The sequence below is a fragment of the Balaenoptera borealis genome, assembly GCF_965194805.1.
Source record: "Balaenoptera borealis genome assembly, chromosome: 19".
Classification (NCBI taxonomy): Eukaryota; Metazoa; Chordata; class Mammalia; order Artiodactyla; family Balaenopteridae; genus Balaenoptera; species Balaenoptera borealis.
Window position 1 is genome coordinate 25,860,682 of NC_138878.1, and position 16,898 is coordinate 25,877,579.

General features: G+C 36.6%; 1 protein-coding gene across 14 annotated transcripts in view; it reads left to right on the forward strand.

Annotated features, from left to right (window-relative positions):
- The window catches only part of CNOT1 (CCR4-NOT transcription complex subunit 1), a 98,396-nt gene that overhangs the window by 26,863 nt on the left and 54,635 nt on the right, over window positions 1-16,898 (forward strand). For all 14 annotated transcript variants that reach the window (XM_082368784.1, XM_082368783.1, XM_082368779.1 and 11 more), the window contains 8 exons: window positions 9,023-9,130; window positions 9,704-9,802; window positions 10,160-10,228; window positions 10,317-10,371; window positions 10,873-11,076; window positions 12,006-12,174; window positions 13,612-13,738; window positions 13,887-13,997. In XM_082368784.1, the coding sequence (XP_082224910.1) occupies window positions 9,023-9,130; window positions 9,704-9,802; window positions 10,160-10,228; window positions 10,317-10,371; window positions 10,873-11,076; window positions 12,006-12,174; window positions 13,612-13,738; window positions 13,887-13,997 (942 nt within the window). The remainder of the gene's footprint in view (window positions 1-9,022; window positions 9,131-9,703; window positions 9,803-10,159; window positions 10,229-10,316; window positions 10,372-10,872; window positions 11,077-12,005; window positions 12,175-13,611; window positions 13,739-13,886; window positions 13,998-16,898) is intronic.

The following is a 16,898-nucleotide window of genomic DNA, read 5'->3' on the forward strand; positions in this document are numbered from 1 at the left end:
CTAGTTCGAGGCCCAGGGCTTGGGGACCCCTGCTTTAGAGAGTAACTCCTATAGTTGTTCTTTTCTTTAAAAATATTTGTTGTCATTATTAAAGAAATTATGTAAGTAAAATATAGAAAAATCAACTCTGGTTTTTCTACTCAGCTTTTTAACACTTTGGAGTATTTTTTGTCTTTGCATTAAAAGTAGTTTATAAAAACATTTTATACTGTTCTTTAAATGATAGTCTCTGTAAATATAATTTTAAAACATTTTGTTAAAATTTCAAATTTATTTCATTTATAAAAATATAATAAAATAAAAGTTAAAAATTAAAATTTATTACATAAGTAAAATTTATATTAAAATTAAGTAAGTAAAATTTATTTATACTACTCACACACACGAGTAGTATAATATAACCCCCATGAATCTATCATCTACCTTCATTTGAAGTCATGACCAATCTTGTTTCATCTAACCCATTCTCCTCAGTTGTTTTATAGCAGATCCCAGTTATAATTTCATCTATTTATATAAACCTAACCTCAATACTGTTATCACATCTTTTTTAAAAAAAGCACAGTAATCCTTTTTAACAAAATTGTATTGAAGTATATTTGATTTACAGTGTGTTTCTGGTGTACAGCAAAGTGATTCAGTTATACATATGTATATTATTTTTCATATTCTTTTCCATTATGGTTTATTACAGGACACTGAATATAGTTTTCTGTGCTATATAGGAGGATGTTGCTGTTTATCCATTCTGTATAATAGTTTGCACCTGCTAATCCCAAACTCCCAATCCTCCCCCACACCCCATCCCCCAGCAAGATAATTCTTAAACATCAAATATCCAGTTAACATTCACATTTCCTCAGTTTGCTTCATAAAAAAAATTTAAAAGTTGATTTGAGTTACGACCACCCCCCCACCCCTTTCCTCAGTCTGGTTGTTGCGTTGGCCCTTACTAAATCTCTTTTAAAATCTATAGGTTTTCTCTCCCTCTATTTTTCTTGCAGTTATTTTGTTAAAGAAATCAGGTTGTCCTGTAGTTACCCACAGTCTGAATATTGCTGATTACATTCCCAGCGTGGTATTTTACATGTTCTTCTGACTGTTGTATTTCCTGTAAATTGGTAATTAAATTTGGGAGCTTAATCAGATTAAGGTTTTTTCTCCCTTAGGACAGTTTTACAGGTGGTGGTGTGTACTTTAATTAGGTTCATGATGTCTGGTCATCTCTATTTTTGTCATTTTTAGCAGGCTTTGTTCATTGCCTGGATTCATTGATTTGTTAGGGATTGCAAAGTGGTGACATTCTAGTTGTTAGGCGTTTTTTATTAGTTGACATAGTTCTGTAAAGGGAAACTTGCCCTTACCAACTGTAACTATCTGGTTGCCCGAAGTACAGTTTATATAGGAAGGGCTTGATTCTCTCTCTTTATTTGCTGATTTTCAAAATGACTTGTTTCCTAGCATCCTCCAAATATGACCAATGAATGAGTTTTTTTAATATTAGGAATTCATGCATTTTTAACATATTTGATGTGTTTGAATTCATTGAAAGTATTATTGATATTCATCCATTATCCTCTTTGGCCAATGTAAACTTATTCATGTTGGCTTCTGAGTCCTTTTGACCATATTCTTATTCGTCGTCTTTGATGCGATTCCAGAAACTTGGAAACTGAAATATTCCAGACTCGTATGTTTCTTGCTTCAGACCTGGAAAATTAGCAATTTCTCTAAGAGGTCTTGGTTTTATTTTACTGGGAAATGGTATTTAGAGATTACCGTCTCTTGTGTTAATAAATGATTAAGACCATTTAGGTGATACAAACAAACTTTATTTAACATTTCATGAAGTGGACAGTCTTACTTCAGAGAACTGCAAAATGGGCAGAAGACAAGAACCTTTTATAGGATAAAGAATAAAGAACAGGGACTTCCCTGGTGGTGCAGTAATTAAAACTCCATGCTCCCAACGCAAGGGGCACGGGTTCGAACCCTGGTCAGGAAACTAAGATTCCATATGCTGCCTGGCACGGCCAAAAAAAAAAGAATAAAGAAAAGACAAATAGAAAATATATGATTGGCTGGGACCACATAGTCAACCTTGTTAGGGATTAGATAGGGGTTAGAACACCCAGAATTGGCTTGATGTTTGGGAATTGGCTGGCTGAATATACTGTGTTTCTGGTCAAGTGAAACATTTACGGGGACTCCAGAGTTATCTAAGTTTTGGTTTGCTGATGTTACACCAAGGGCAGGAACACTCCATTTTGGGCCTAGAAAGTTATTTCAACACTTGTATTGTTTACTGATACTCAGTTGGCCATTATTAGGCATTTCTGTGGACAAAGCTAAGGAGAAAATACACCATGAGTTCATACTAATACTTCCAGTTTAATTTCAGGACCAAGGGATTTTTATTTCAATTCATTACCTAAAATCTGTCTCTCCTTACTTCCAGTGCAGAAGATTCCCGTTTTCAGTGAGGAAAAGTCATTTGTTTTATTCCACACTTCACAGTCAAGAGTCTCAGATTATCTGTGACTCTACTAACAGCACTGTGATTATGGAAAATAGTTTACCTTTTTTTGGTGGGGTTGGTGGGGGAGCTTGTAAGGTATATCTCACTAGAGATGTAAAATCAAGTTACTGTTTTAAAGTCATTTCGAATAGTTCTTCTTGGCATAGTTATGCCACACCACCGACTGGATATGGAGTTTGGGTTCATTGTTTTCATATTATTTTCAATATTTGCAAAGTACTTTTAATAGTAATCTAATTTTGCTTGATACCATGTAAAACGTTTATTTCCAAAGTCAAATCTATAAAATGACTTTGATTAAAAGAGTAGTTTATGCAATGAGGTATCACCTCACACCAGTCAGAATGACCATTATTAAAAATAAGTCTACAAATACTAAATGCTGGAGAGGGTGTGGAGAAAAAGGAACCCTCCTTCACTGCTGGTGGGAATGTAAATTGGTGTAGCCACTATGGAGAACACTATGGAGGTTACTTAAAAAGCTAAAAATAGAGTTACCATATGATCCTGCAATCCCACTCCAGGACATATATTGGCAGAAAACTCTAATTAGAAAAGATACATGCACGCCCAGTGTTCATAGCAGCACTATTTACAGTACCCAAGACATGGAAGCAACCTAAATGTCCATTGAGAGATGAATGGATAAAGAAGATGTGGGGTGTGTGTGTGTGTGTGTGTGTGTGTGTGTGTGTGTGTGTGTGTACACACACAGTGGAATATTAGCCATAAAAAAGAATGAAAGAATGAAAAAATGACATTTGCAGGAACATGGATGGACTTAGAGATATCATATTAAGTGAAGTAAGTCAGAGAAAGACAAATATATGATATCACTTATATGTGGAATCTACAAAAATGATACAAATGAACTAATTTACAAAACAGAAAGAGACTCACAGACATCGAAAACAAACTCACGGTTACCAAAGGGGATAGTGGAGGGTAGGGGGAGATAAATTAGGAGTTTGGGATTAATAAATACACCCTACTATTATATAAAATAGGTAAATAACAAGGACCTGTATAGCCCAGGGAACTATACTCAATATCTTATAGTAACCTGTAATAGAAAAGAATCTGAAAAAGATAAATATATGTAACTGAATCACTTTGTTGTACACTTGAAACTAACACAACATTGTAAATTAACTATACTTCAGTTTAAAAAATTTTATTAAAGAGTTGCTTAGTCTTATTAAAAATGTATTATATATTGAAATGGACTGAGTACTTGCAGACTGTTCTTTTACTTCAGTTTTTATATTCCTGAAAATATCTTTTATTTTCATACATTTTTTTGACCATAGATCATTGTCAGAAGATTTGTCTCATTTGGAACTCAGGTGCCGTTACCTGAGTTCTTTTCATGCTTGAGAATATCTTTCTTGTTTTTATTTGAAGTCCAGTTATCACTAGATATATATATTCCCCCTAGTTTTGCAAATATTGTTCCCCATTATTCTTTCAACAGCATCAATTGCCAAAAGCTGCCTATCTTCCTTTGTCTCTCTCCTCCGTCATGCATTTTAGGTGACTAACTTTTCCTGCCAGCATCTATTCCTAACCTCAATATCCCTATGAATTTCCTTTTTTTAAAAAATTAATTAATTAATTTATTTGGCTGCGTTGGGTCTTTGTTGCTGCGCATGGCCTTTCTCTAGTTGTGGTGAGCGGGGGCTACTCTTCCGCTGCGGTGCACAGGCTTTTCATTGCTGTGGCCTCTCTTGTTTTGGAGCACGGGCTCTAGGCGCACGAGCTTCAGTAGTTGTGGCACATGGGCTTAGTTGCTCCGTGGCATGTGGGATCTTCCCGGACCAGGGCTCGAACCTGTGTCCCCTGCATTGGCAGGCGGATTCTTAACCACTGCGCCACCAGGGAAGTCCCTGGATTTCCTTTTCATTAGAGTTTATTAACTTCAAGTGTATGCTGTAGTATTGATTATTCTGCATCAGCCTTTCTTGTGCTATGGTATACCTTTCATTCTTCCAACTCAAATGTTTATTTCAGGGATATTTTTGTTGTTCTCTTTGAATGTTTTTCTTTTCATTTCTTGTGGATTGAGGTATTATATATTGATTATTAAGTTTATTAAGTTATCTTTTCTGTAAGGTTTTTGCTTTGTTTCTTAAGTGCCAAAAGTTTGCTTTCATTTCCTTCTGTTATGTTGTACTTGAACCTAGTGTTTTGTTTTACCTTTTTGAGGACTTTCCTCTTAAAAAACAAAAACAGCTCCTATAATCTCTTCAGGGATATGGAATACTATTTGTCTGAACTCTTCTGTTTGTTTATTTGTGTAGGTCTTTTGTTTCTTTTAAATTAAAAAAAAATTTTTTTTTTCTGGGTGGGGGGTAAGTCTTTTGAAAAGTATGTTCTTCACTTGTCTTGTTTGTTTCTTTGCTCTGTTTTACAGTTTCTTCAAATAGGTTCCAGGCTGAGTCTTTGGATTTTTGCTTGTCTTTGAATCAACACATTATTTACTCACATATAAACCATCTTGGGGATGCTTGAGGGTGGGGAAGTGTGTTGGGGTAGTCTGCCATGTTCTGTATCTAGGTTTGGTAATGGTTACCTCTTCTTCTTCGTTATTCTGCTTCTCCAGGATTCTCCTTTAACTCGATGGTTTGCTTACAGACATTAAAAGTAGCATCTTGAGCTTGGTTCCCTCAGCTCTGTCTCCTTTGCCATTTTCTAATTTCCATATATTGATCTGGGTCTCTAAATGGACAGTCTTCTTTCATGGCTCATCTGTGCTCCAGATTCATCACTTGAACAAAGGATAACTATGTGTGTTTTGGGACATTCATCAGTCCTAAACATTTTTATTTCTGTATTTATCAGTCCCAAATAGAAACCTGCATTTAGCCTGTCATTTGAGGTACTGAGAATAAGCTATCTGACATATCTCTCTGGACCACTTCTTACGTGAATGTTTTGTTGAAAATGGATTTTTTTTTTTTTTTTTAATATGAGAGGCTAGAAAAAAAAAATATATGAGAGGCTAGAATAGGAAAAAAGTGCTCTTAGTTCCACCGTCTTTTACTTAGGAGTTTGACAGTTCTGTGCCTTTTGTGTTAAAAGTAACCCTTTATGTTTACTGCAAAAGTTTTTCATGTTCTTTTCAGTATGTTAAACTGCTTTGAATAGGTACACTATTTTTTATAAAGTAACCCAAAGCATTCATACAGGTAATACAGTAAAAACCTGGAATGACTATTTTTAGTGGTTAGAATACGTACAACAAGTTTAAGAAATACGAAGATCCTACATTATTTGTGTGGATTATATATATGTTTACGTACAATCCAATTATTCCAATTACTATAACTAATCATTGTAATGTAGTGAGTTACTGTCTTCAATTTTAAATTTAAAAATCTGGTACTTTGTAATTATATAGAATCTTGGGCCTCTGAGATCATCTATTAGACTAGATTTAGTATTTTTCTTTATATAAATCTTGTTTTTATGTGAAAATCTCTGTAGATGTGGTTTGTTTTTTTTCTGTTTGTTTGGGGTTTTTTTGGCTGCACCAGGCAGCATGTGGGATCTTAGTTCCCCAACCAGGGATTGAACCTGTGCCCCCTGAGTTGGAAGCCGAGTCTTAACTACTGCACCACCAGGGAAGTCCCAATGTGGGTTTTTTTCTAAGCTGTTTTTAGGAGCTGGGGTTGATGGCACAATTCCTCAGATAATTGCTGCTTTATCAGTATTCTACCCAAAGAATGACTTTTAAAGTATTAATAGAGGTAGGGAATTTTGATGTTTCTGACTGTGGAAATTAGTTGACTACTTCATTTACTCATTACCATTTGTGGACAACCTTATTAGGAGTATCTTTGTAACAAGCTAAAATAAACTGTTTGGGGCTCTTTTTCTGAGGATTTAATATTTAAGTACCCTTCACATAATTAAGTCTTTATTCTTCCCTTATGTGTGCTCTCTAGGCCAAATAGTGCCCCATTTCCTCAACCATTCTGCATGATTTTCTGAATCTCTACCATCCATTGTGGATGCACTATTTTTTAATGTTCCTCTTAATATGTGACTCTTAGATGAGAATATGTTACTCTAGCCACAAATCAGATTATTACAAAAGTATTATAGAATGAATGCCTTTGATAAAGTTACTTTATTTTTAATAGCCAAAGATTTTGCTATCAAATTGTAAGGTGTAGTTACTTCACTAAAAGGGTGTTGATTTTGCTAGTCTCCCTGCCCAGTGGGTGTAATGGTTTGAACCTAAGGGAAAATATATGAGGCTTAATCTTATGGGATCAATGAAATCTTATTTCAACATCTTTGCAACCCAAGATCATGTTTTTAAAATACCACTTTAGTTTTAAAAGAAAACAGTTGCTCCTAGGAAGGGTAGCATGGTATCACAGGAGGAATATTTCATTCACTTAGCAGCCATAAAACACACTTTCTGATTCTACCACTTATCCAGCAAATTATATGACATTTGTCTTTAGTCTTTGCAACCTTGATTAAAAAAAGAAAACAAAACAAACCTTGTCTGTAATAACATGGTATATTACGTGTATTATATGTATATACTTCTTAGGGTTGTTGTGAAGATTGAGTTGTTGTAAAAGCAATTTTAAAATTATAAAATGTTACAGAAATGCTAAGGATAAGGGATATTCATAAAATTTGCTGATCCTAGTTAAAACAAAAATTTCTGGGGTTTTTTTGGCCATTGACAGTCTCTTGGAATGTCTTTCCATTTTTTAGGTTGGTGTAAGAGTACCAGTTAAGTCAGTATGCTAATTAACCATGATCTGGTTCCCTGACTCCTGCTGGCCTTTTTTCTGTTACTAAAATCCTTTATGTATTGTTTACCTTCTATCTCAAATGCTCTTCCTTCAGTTGTATCTGTGGTTGTCACCTAAATATTTTAAGTCTCAGTTTACATGTTACATCTTTAGGGATGGCCTCTTTGAGGTATACCCCCCCACCGTCCTGTCAATATCATATAACCTTGTTTTCTTCATGAGTTAATATTATCAGAAATTGCCTGTACTTTTCTTCTTCCGTGAAAATGTACTTCATGAGAGCTGTGGAACCCATTGGTCTCCTCTGCTGTTATATTTGCTGTACCTTGAATGGTATCTAGCATGTACTCAACAAATGTTTGTTAAGCCAGTTATTCTTGTTCTTTTGAGGGAGAGGTCTGGTTGGTTGGAGCATAGGTAATTCTTCTTAATTAATTTGAATTGGTTCTTTAAGATAATGTCTTCAGTGTTCCAGGGGATAGGAAAAAATAACCTATGATTATATAGATTTTAACTTTAAGATGTCTGAGGCAGTGTAAAGCTTGGTCTTACTTAACTCTCACATGTTCTGGATGGGGAAAACTGAAACTGAAATAAGTTAACTTAGCTGGCTGTGACATAATTATGACACAGTAGAAAGAGTATAGACTTCGGAGTTGGACTATGAATACCAGACTCCTAACTCATAAACTATTGGATTTTAGGCTCATGGAGTCTGTTTGAAGTGTCCACTTTCTCATCTATAAAATGGGAGTAATTTTTGGCAGAGTTGTTGAAGGTTAAACCAAGGAAGCCCAGTCACATTTTTAGGCCAAAGTAGGTAGTTAAATATTTTAAAATTTTAGTGCGGCATTTAATAAACAAATGATTACTCTGCACATACATTGTGCTAAATAAGCTCTTTTCCTGACCTAAATGTGAAGTGAACACAACTACATAAATTCCCTTTTCTCATGCAACTTACAGTCAAGTGAGACATAGACAATAAACAGAAATTATTGGGTGGTGGTAAGTACTGTGGAGAAAAGTAAAGCAGGATGAGGGGTGATGGTGGGGCAGTTCATGTTGCTATTTTAGGGATGGTAGTTAGGAAACCTCTGACTGATGAGGTGGCTTTAGAGCAGAAACCTAAAGGAAGTGAGAGAACAAACTGCATGTAGATATCTAGAGTTTTCTAGTTAGAGGGAATAGCAAGTACAAACATTAGTAAATTTGAGGAACAGCAAGAAGCTCAGGGCCAGTACTGATATCAGACCAGTTCCTTTAGGGCCTTGCCCTATAGGCTATTACCAAGAGTCACAGTTGTGTTAGATTTCAGGTTACACTTTTTAGGGGTAAAAACAACAATGGATAGAAAAAGTGATGCTCTCATGAGTCCAGTTTGTTATAAAATTGTTGCCTTACAACTTAAACATGTCCTTTGTGCTGTTGTTTGGTGTTTTTGGTGTAGAGGTTGATAAGAGCACACTGTTACATGGGGCTAATTACTGGTAGTTCTTCTTCTTCTCTTCCCTGCTAGTGCCTGTAGGAAACACTTAAAAAATATTTAATTATAAAATATTGGTCCCTCCATCTCAATAATTCCTAGAACTCTTGTTCCAAAATGAACAATTAATGTAATTTGGGATGTTGTCCTAGAGATGAATTTTTTTAAAAAAATAAAAGAAAGTCACTCTTAGCAAACTCATATTTTTGGTCTTTTTAGATTGTGAATCGGCACGGTCCTGAGGCAGACAGGCATTTATTACGCTGCCTATTTTCGCATGTGGATTTCAGTGGCGATGGTAAAAGCAGTGGCAAAGATTTTCATCAGGTATTTGGGGCTTACATAGTATATATATTCACTTAGATCTAATTGTTCCATGAATTGCATTTTGGGCATAGCTGTGTAGCAAACACATATAGGATCCAAAAATAAACTTAGCTGAATGGCTAAAAGGCAGTGGGACTTTTCCTTTTCTTGTCCTTCTCTTCTCCTGCCTGACTGCAGACCATTACAGCTACTTAGTTCAGGCTTAGAGAGCTGGGAATCAGACCTGCCTGAAGGAAGCAGGACTGTGGGGAAGTCCAGCTTGACAAGTAAGTAAGGCAGAGAGAGGATCTCTTCACCTAGTTTGAGTTTCTATGGTTTGATTCTCAACCTGGGAACAGTTTGTCATGGTATTACTCCTTATAGTTATCTTGTCAGTGGACTTTCTTCTGTAGAGGTTTTGGTTTAACACTTGTTGCTAATAGACTTTGGTAGTTTCAATAGGATTTTTAAAGAGCTGATGTAGAAACAGTATACAGTATCAGGTTACCCTTTAATGTTCTGAGCAATGCTGCTTCTATTTGTGCAAGAAGATGACTGTTAGTGCTAATGAAAATTCATTTGTTATTTTTAAAGACTCAGTTTCTGATTCAGGAGTGTGCGTCACTGATTACGAAGCCAAATTTTATCTCGACGCTGTCCTATGCCATTGATAATCCATTGCACTATCAGAAGGTTGGTATTCCTTTTATCTTCAGTGGTCCTAAGAATGTGATCTCTTATTAGGTTTTCTAAAAAGACCTTAATCCTTGGTCTCATAATATCATATTTTAAATTAAAAATTTCAGATACTTTCTTTGGAGTTTTTGTAGCTTTCTAACAAAGTCAAGGTGGTTTGATAATAATTAGAATCTTAATAAAACCGGATGATGTGAAGGCTTAAGCTTGTCAGAACACAGTTCCACAGCTGTTGCTAGCAGCACTACAGAATTGTCACTCCTATGTAGCACCATAATTGGGTAAACAGATGCTTTTATAAACTTTTTGAAAACTGTATGTTCTTATTTTAAAATAAAGTTTGGTTTGTTTCAGAGTTTAAAGCCTGCACCCCACTTATTTGCCCAGCTGAGTAAAGTTCTCAAGTTAAGCAAAGTACAAGAGGTAAGTGATTTAAGAAAAGAGATGTAGGCAAAATTAGAAATAAAACAACTATTTGACTCTTTGGTCAATCTAACCCTTCTTGTTTCAGGTAATTTTTGGCCTTGCCCTCTTGAATTCTTCCAGCTCAGATCTCAGAGGTTTTGGTAAGTTTCCCTTTCCCTAAAGATCCTATAGTGAAGTTAGAGTCTTTAAAATCCGTGGGTTTCTGAGTCTTGAGCCTCCATAGTTTAGAGAGTAAGATTATTTTCTTTTGGTCTCTTTTATGTATGTATGTATACGTACGTATGGTAAAAACACATAAAATTTACCTTCGTAACCATTTTCAAGTGTATAATTCAGTAGTGTTAACTATATTCACATTGTGGGATAATGGATGTCTGGAACTTCTTTGTCTCACAAAACTGAAACTGTACCCATCCAAAAATTCTCCATTCCTTCTCCTCCTCCTGCCCCTGCCCCCCACCGCCAAGCCCCTAGCAATTGGTCTTTTATTTATGCCTACCAGCTAGAGCTGTAAAAACATTAGAGGGTGAAGGGTGCGTTGGTGAATGAGAATGATGATCATCTGTATTTTGATGGTATGTGACTTCTTACCCATTGTGGTGCAAAAATAACTTGTGGTTTTTTATTTATCTCACTTCTAGCTGCCCAGTTTATCAAACAGAAGCTTCCAGATCTTCTGCGTTCTTACATTGACGCAGACGTCAGTGGAAATCAAGAAGGTGGCTTCCAGGATATAGCAATAGAGGTCCTACACCTCCTCCTCTCCCATCTCCTCTTTGGGCAGAAGGGAGCCTTTGGAGTTGGACAGGAACAGATAGACGCTTTTCTTAAAACGCTGCGCAGAGGTAAAAAGGAGTGTCTGTAGCCTACAAAAGATGATTTCTTTGGATGAACACACATTACAAAAGGATTGTAGAATACAAATGAAGACAGTGATTTACTTTTCTGTTAACTTCGTAATCTTTCAAGGAAGAGAGTATTTTATAATTTAAAATATAAAAATGATAAAAGCCTCATTATAGAAAAGGTATAAAATGAAGAGCACTTACCAGCAATATTTGTTATCTAAGTACAGTCTCATTTCAGACTTGGTATATTTCCACGTGGTCAGATTTTTCCCTTTTAGGGAGACAGAGACTATGGTATTTGTGACATGCTCTCTTTAGTTTAAAATGTTGATCATATATCCACTTTACCTCTTGGCTGTTGGCATTGTTATGCTAAGATAACTCCTGGTTCTGTTGTTGCCATCCTCCTTCCTCTGATCCTTTTTTTAGAGATAGTGCTTAAAACAAATCTTTTATAGTGGACTAACCACTATCCATTTTCACTCTTATTATTGTTTACTTCTTAACATTGATATAGTTTAATTTAAACTTCATTAACTTTCTCAGTAATAGGACGTTTTCCACTTGTCAGTGAAATAAAGAGAGACTGATGTACCAATTATTTCTGATGTCTTCCTTGCATGGGAATTGATAGCCCTTTTGTGAAATTTTAAAGTAATATTTAGGGTGCAGTAGATAATGGGATCCTAATATAAAAAATTAAAAATATACTTATGACCATTTTTTGTGACATAAGAACATTCAAATTTTAGAATTGGGGTTGAAGTCATAACTTGGGCTAGGCTAGCTGGATTGGAAAAACTGAATAAACTTTGCTTTGAATATGGACTTGTGAAAACTCAGGTTTGAGGGGCTTTTAAGGAGTAAAAGAGGATAGTTTGTTATTAATCAGTATAGCAGTTATAATTATCTTTTTCCTTCTTCAGATTTTCCCCAGGAACGCTGTCCCGTGGTGCTTGCACCACTTTTATACCCTGAAAAACGGGACATTCTAATGGACAGAATCCTGCCTGATTCTGGAGGGGTAGCTAAAACCATGATGGAGAGCTCTTTGGCTGACTTCATGCAAGAAGTGGGCTATGGCTTTTGTGCAAGGTTGGTAGTCAGACATTTTAAACTTCTGATTACTCTTGTGAAAAGCACAATGTAATTCTTTCTTTTTTTTCTTTCTTTTTTTTTTTTTTTTTTAAAGAATATTTTGATGACTCCAATTTTTTTTTTTTTTAATAGCTACTTTATTTATTTATTTTATTTTTTTGACTGTGTTGGGTCTTCGGTTCGTGCGAGGGCTTTCTCTAGTTGCGGCAAGTGGGGGCCACTCTTCATCGCGGTGCGGGGACCGCTCTTCATCGCGGTGCGCGGGCCTTTCACTATCGCGGCCCCTCCCGTTGCGGGGCACAGGCTCCAGACGCGCAGGCTCAGCAGTTGTGGCTCACGGGCCTAGTTGCTCCGCGGCATGTGGGATCTTCCCAGACCAGGGCTCGAACCCGTGTCCTCTGCATTAGCAGGCAGATTCTCAACCACTGCGCCACCAGGGAAGCCCCACAATGTAATTCTTTAAAGCAAGTTCCTACAGATTCCTTAATGTATTATCTTTGCCTCTCAAGAATTTTGCTTCTAAATTTAATCTTCCACGTATTAGTTTTGGTGGCAGCTATAAATGTTCTCGTGGCTAAATTTCTCTCTCTCCATCCCCCCTAGTTTCTCAAATTTAAGGATCAGAGGTTCCTAGCCTAGTCGCCATGGTAGGCAGTTTTAGGTTTTGAGAGGGAGGGCATTGAGGCACGTGTTCATGGAACTTGCATCATTTCCCATCCAACATGTCTAATGTGCTCTTCCCTGCCCCCACCCTCAATTTCCTTGCTGTACCTTGATTTTCTACAGTCTTCCTTTTCTGCCCTTTTCATACCCTGCCTCTCAACATATTTTCCTCACCTGCCAGGGGCATAAAAGGAAATTGTTTCACCCTAATGGTAGCACATAGGACTGTGATATAGTGGATTGTTAATATTTTTCTGAGAATATGTTATAAAGGGCATTAATGTGCTTTGCTTTGACTTTAAGTGTAACATTTAATGTTTTTAAAACCCATACAAACCACATTTCCACTTATGTTTGAAAGTGTATTTCTTGTGTGTGTATAAATGTGCCTGGCATAAAACTTTTGTTGATGCAAAGTGAAAAAGTTAAAATACATTTTCAGGGCTTTATACATATCAGAATAACCCTTGAGTTACCAGTATTTTAAAGAATAACTTGATTTATACCGAAGATTGAGGAGGATAATTTTATGTCTCTTTGTAGATATTACTGTTAACTCACATTTCCTTCTTCCATCGGTATTTTAAACTTTTTCTATTTCCTTAAGTAGGTGGATTTTACATTCCTAGCTATGTGAAAGTAACAAGAAATGAAGCTTATTACTCTGTGTTAGTAAAACTCGAGCGACTTCACTCAAGTGCATTTTATATGAGTGTTTCTTAACCTTGGTATTGAGGGTACCATTTTTCTGAAGTTAAATTTCTGTTTCAGTATTGAAGAATGTCGCAATATAATCATGCAGTTTGGTGTTCGGGAGGTCACAGCTGCCCAGGTTGCAAGGGTTTTGGGAATGATGGCTCGAACTCATTCAGGATTAACAGATGGAATTCCATTACAGGTAGGTGTGGAAATAAACTATTTTACAAAGTGAATTAATGTCCTGCCCTCTTTGTTTTATTTATTATATTACAGTATGATTGTTCTGCCAACCAGAGCTGAACACATTGAGTAGTTGGCTTTGTTTAATTCAGATTTTACTTCTACAGAGTATCTCTGCTCCTGGCAGTGGGATCTGGAGTGATGGAAAAGATAAAAGTGATGGAGCACAGGCACACACATGGAATGTAGAAGTCTTGATTGATGTTCTCAAAGAACTGGTGAGTACACATGTAATGTTATATATTTATGATGTTAGTGTGATGTAGCCCAAAGAAAGAAAATTTTAATGAATAAAGTGCCTAGCTGAATGAGAACTGCAATGTTTTATAATTTCTGACTTCAAAAGTAATGAGGGGTACGAGATAATTATGTACTGGAAATAGTATGCAATCAAACTCTAGCTTTGTTCATAATTAATTGTTGCTATGCAATTCTGAGTAGCACTGCTGAGGTGATTTGGTAGTGTGTGGTTTTTTGGGGAGGATGAATTTGTTACAAAGTAATGATTGTATGAGGAATTATTGAGGAGAAAGGAAGTCTTCTGAATGTTTTCTGGAAGGTGCAACAAAAACCCTGCCAACCTTGTTTATGGGATATTATTATAGGGATAATAAAAATCCATACTTATCTTACTACTTCCACTTCTGAAATATCCACAAACTAAATAATTGGTCCCCAAATAAACAACGTACCTCTCCTAAAATGTTGAACTGTTAAAATAAAACATAAAAAAGTGAAACTTCTAGTTATTAAAAGGAAGTGATGAAATTTAGTCAGTGAGAGAACAGTGGAGTCAAGATCAAGATGTAATGTTTTCAGTCTTGTTCATAAAATGTCAAGGAACAAAATGTAACACTAAAGACTACTAATACATACTTCCATAACATTCTTGATAAGGTGTCAGGTCATTTGTCTATCCTATTTCTCATTTTTAGTTTTCTACATTTGTAACTTATAAGTAAAATTGAGTAACAGGGAATTATACTGTTCTCTGTGTGACCTTACTACTAACAGCATCAGTGGGTTTTCTTTTTCTTAATAGTAGATGGGTTTATGGTGTTCAGACCTACTCTTTAGTAATAGAAGGGAAAAAATAACACGTGATCATGGCAGAAAACTTAGAAAGTGAAAAGGAAGAAAAGCAAAATAAAACCACAGGTTTAGCACTTAAGGATAACCAGTTACTAATTTGTTTGGTTTTTTCTTTTTTAATTTTTAAAAAAGTAATTAGTTTATTTTTGTCTTCATTGCTTCGCACGGGCTTTCTCTAGTTGCGGCGAGCAGGGGCTGCTCTTTGTTGCGGTGCACAGGCTTCTCATTGCGGTGGCTTCTCTTGTTGCGGAGCACGGGCTCTAGGCATGCGGGCTTCAGTAGTTGTGGCGCACGGGCTTAGTTGCTCTGTGGCATGTGGGATCTTCCCAGACCAGGGCTCAAACCCGTGTCCCCTGCATTGGCAGGCGGACTCTTAACCACTGTACCACCAGGGAAGTCCCTACTAATTTGTTTTTAACCTGTGGTTGTCTTGCAAATATGAAAACGTGCTTTTCCCTCAGTTTCATCTTTGTACTTTATTGCACTATTGAAAAACTCTTTAAAAAAATTGCAGACAAGGACAGTTTTCCATGTTATCTGAACCTATGTTTTGATTTCAGAGAGTGCGAAGGCCATAAATTGAACGCCTTCACTGTGGATTTGAATAGTTGAATTAGTAATCTCTTTTCTTTCTTCTTCCGTTTTCCCGTATATTTGAGTTTCTGTACAATTTTTTGTAGAAAGGGAACAGAGGACAGTTTCAGATACACATTGGGTTAATTTTCTGATTTACTTCCAAGGATGGGAGGAGGAAACCATAGGGGCACGCCTGTGGATTTACCAAACTTAACTCTCTCTAGGATAATGCTGTTTAATAGTATATTTATGGTTTTATTCTGTCACAGTCAGTCCTTAAAACAAATTTTAGAAAAGAAAAAAATGTTACCTCTGAATGCTATTGTTGTCTTGGAGTGAATACCCCAACTGACATTTATTTTTTGTACCATATACAAAGCAAGCATTAAAGTCTTCATGGATTGAAAGGCGTCACCTTAGAGCAAAACTAAACTGGACATAACGCTTTGGTTGGAGATTTAATTATGAAGTGTGCACAGCCTTTTTTTCTTCCAAGCACAAAATATTCTTCTTTTTTTTCTTTCCCCCTTTTCTTTTTGGCCGCGCTGTGCAGCATGCGGGGTTTTAGTTCCCCGACCAGGGATCGAACTTGTGCCCCCGGCATCGGGAGCGCGGGGTCTTAACCACTGGACCGCCCGGGAAGTCCCAAGCACAAAATATTCTTATTGCTTGGTGCAGAGTGTTTGGTAAATTATCTTCTCTAAATGTGTTTCCTTTGCTTTGTGTTTCTTTAAGGAATCTCATACTGCTTTTATGAATACCTTTTCATAAAACATTTTTGAATGGAATTTTTAGTCATTTTGACATAAAGAATCTAGATCACTTTTCCTGATGCATAATTGGGATGCTTTTAGGGGAGATCTTCAGTTAATTAAGATTTAAAAAAAAAATAAATTTATTTATTTTTGGCTGCATTGGGTCTTCATTGCTGCGCACGGGCTTTCTCTAGTTGCAGCGAGCAGAGTCTACGCTTCGTTGCGGTGCACGGGCTTCTCATTGCGGTGTCTTCTCGTTGTGGAGCACAGACTCTAGGCGCACGGGCTTCAGTAGTTGTGGCTCATGGGCTCTAGAGCACAGGCTCAGTAGTTGTGGCGCACAGGCTTAGTTGCTCCGTGGCATGTGGGATCCTCCTGGACCAGGGATCAAACCCCCACGTCCCCTGCATTGGCCGGAGGATTCTTAACCACTGCACCATGTGGGAAGTCCTTGTTAATTAAGATTGATATTTGGGATAATTGATTTATCTTTGCAACTTTGTTCCAAGATAGTGGAATCTTACTGTAAAGACGAGGCACTAAGTGAAGCGTTACCTATTTGCCATATTGAGATGGGAGTGTTCGTTGGACTAAAGTAGGGGAAGAGAATTCCCCTTTACGTACTCACGTATTCACAAGTATTTTGTGAACTGAAAGGTAACTTGGAGTAGCTTGCTAGTAGAGCCAGTTTATTTC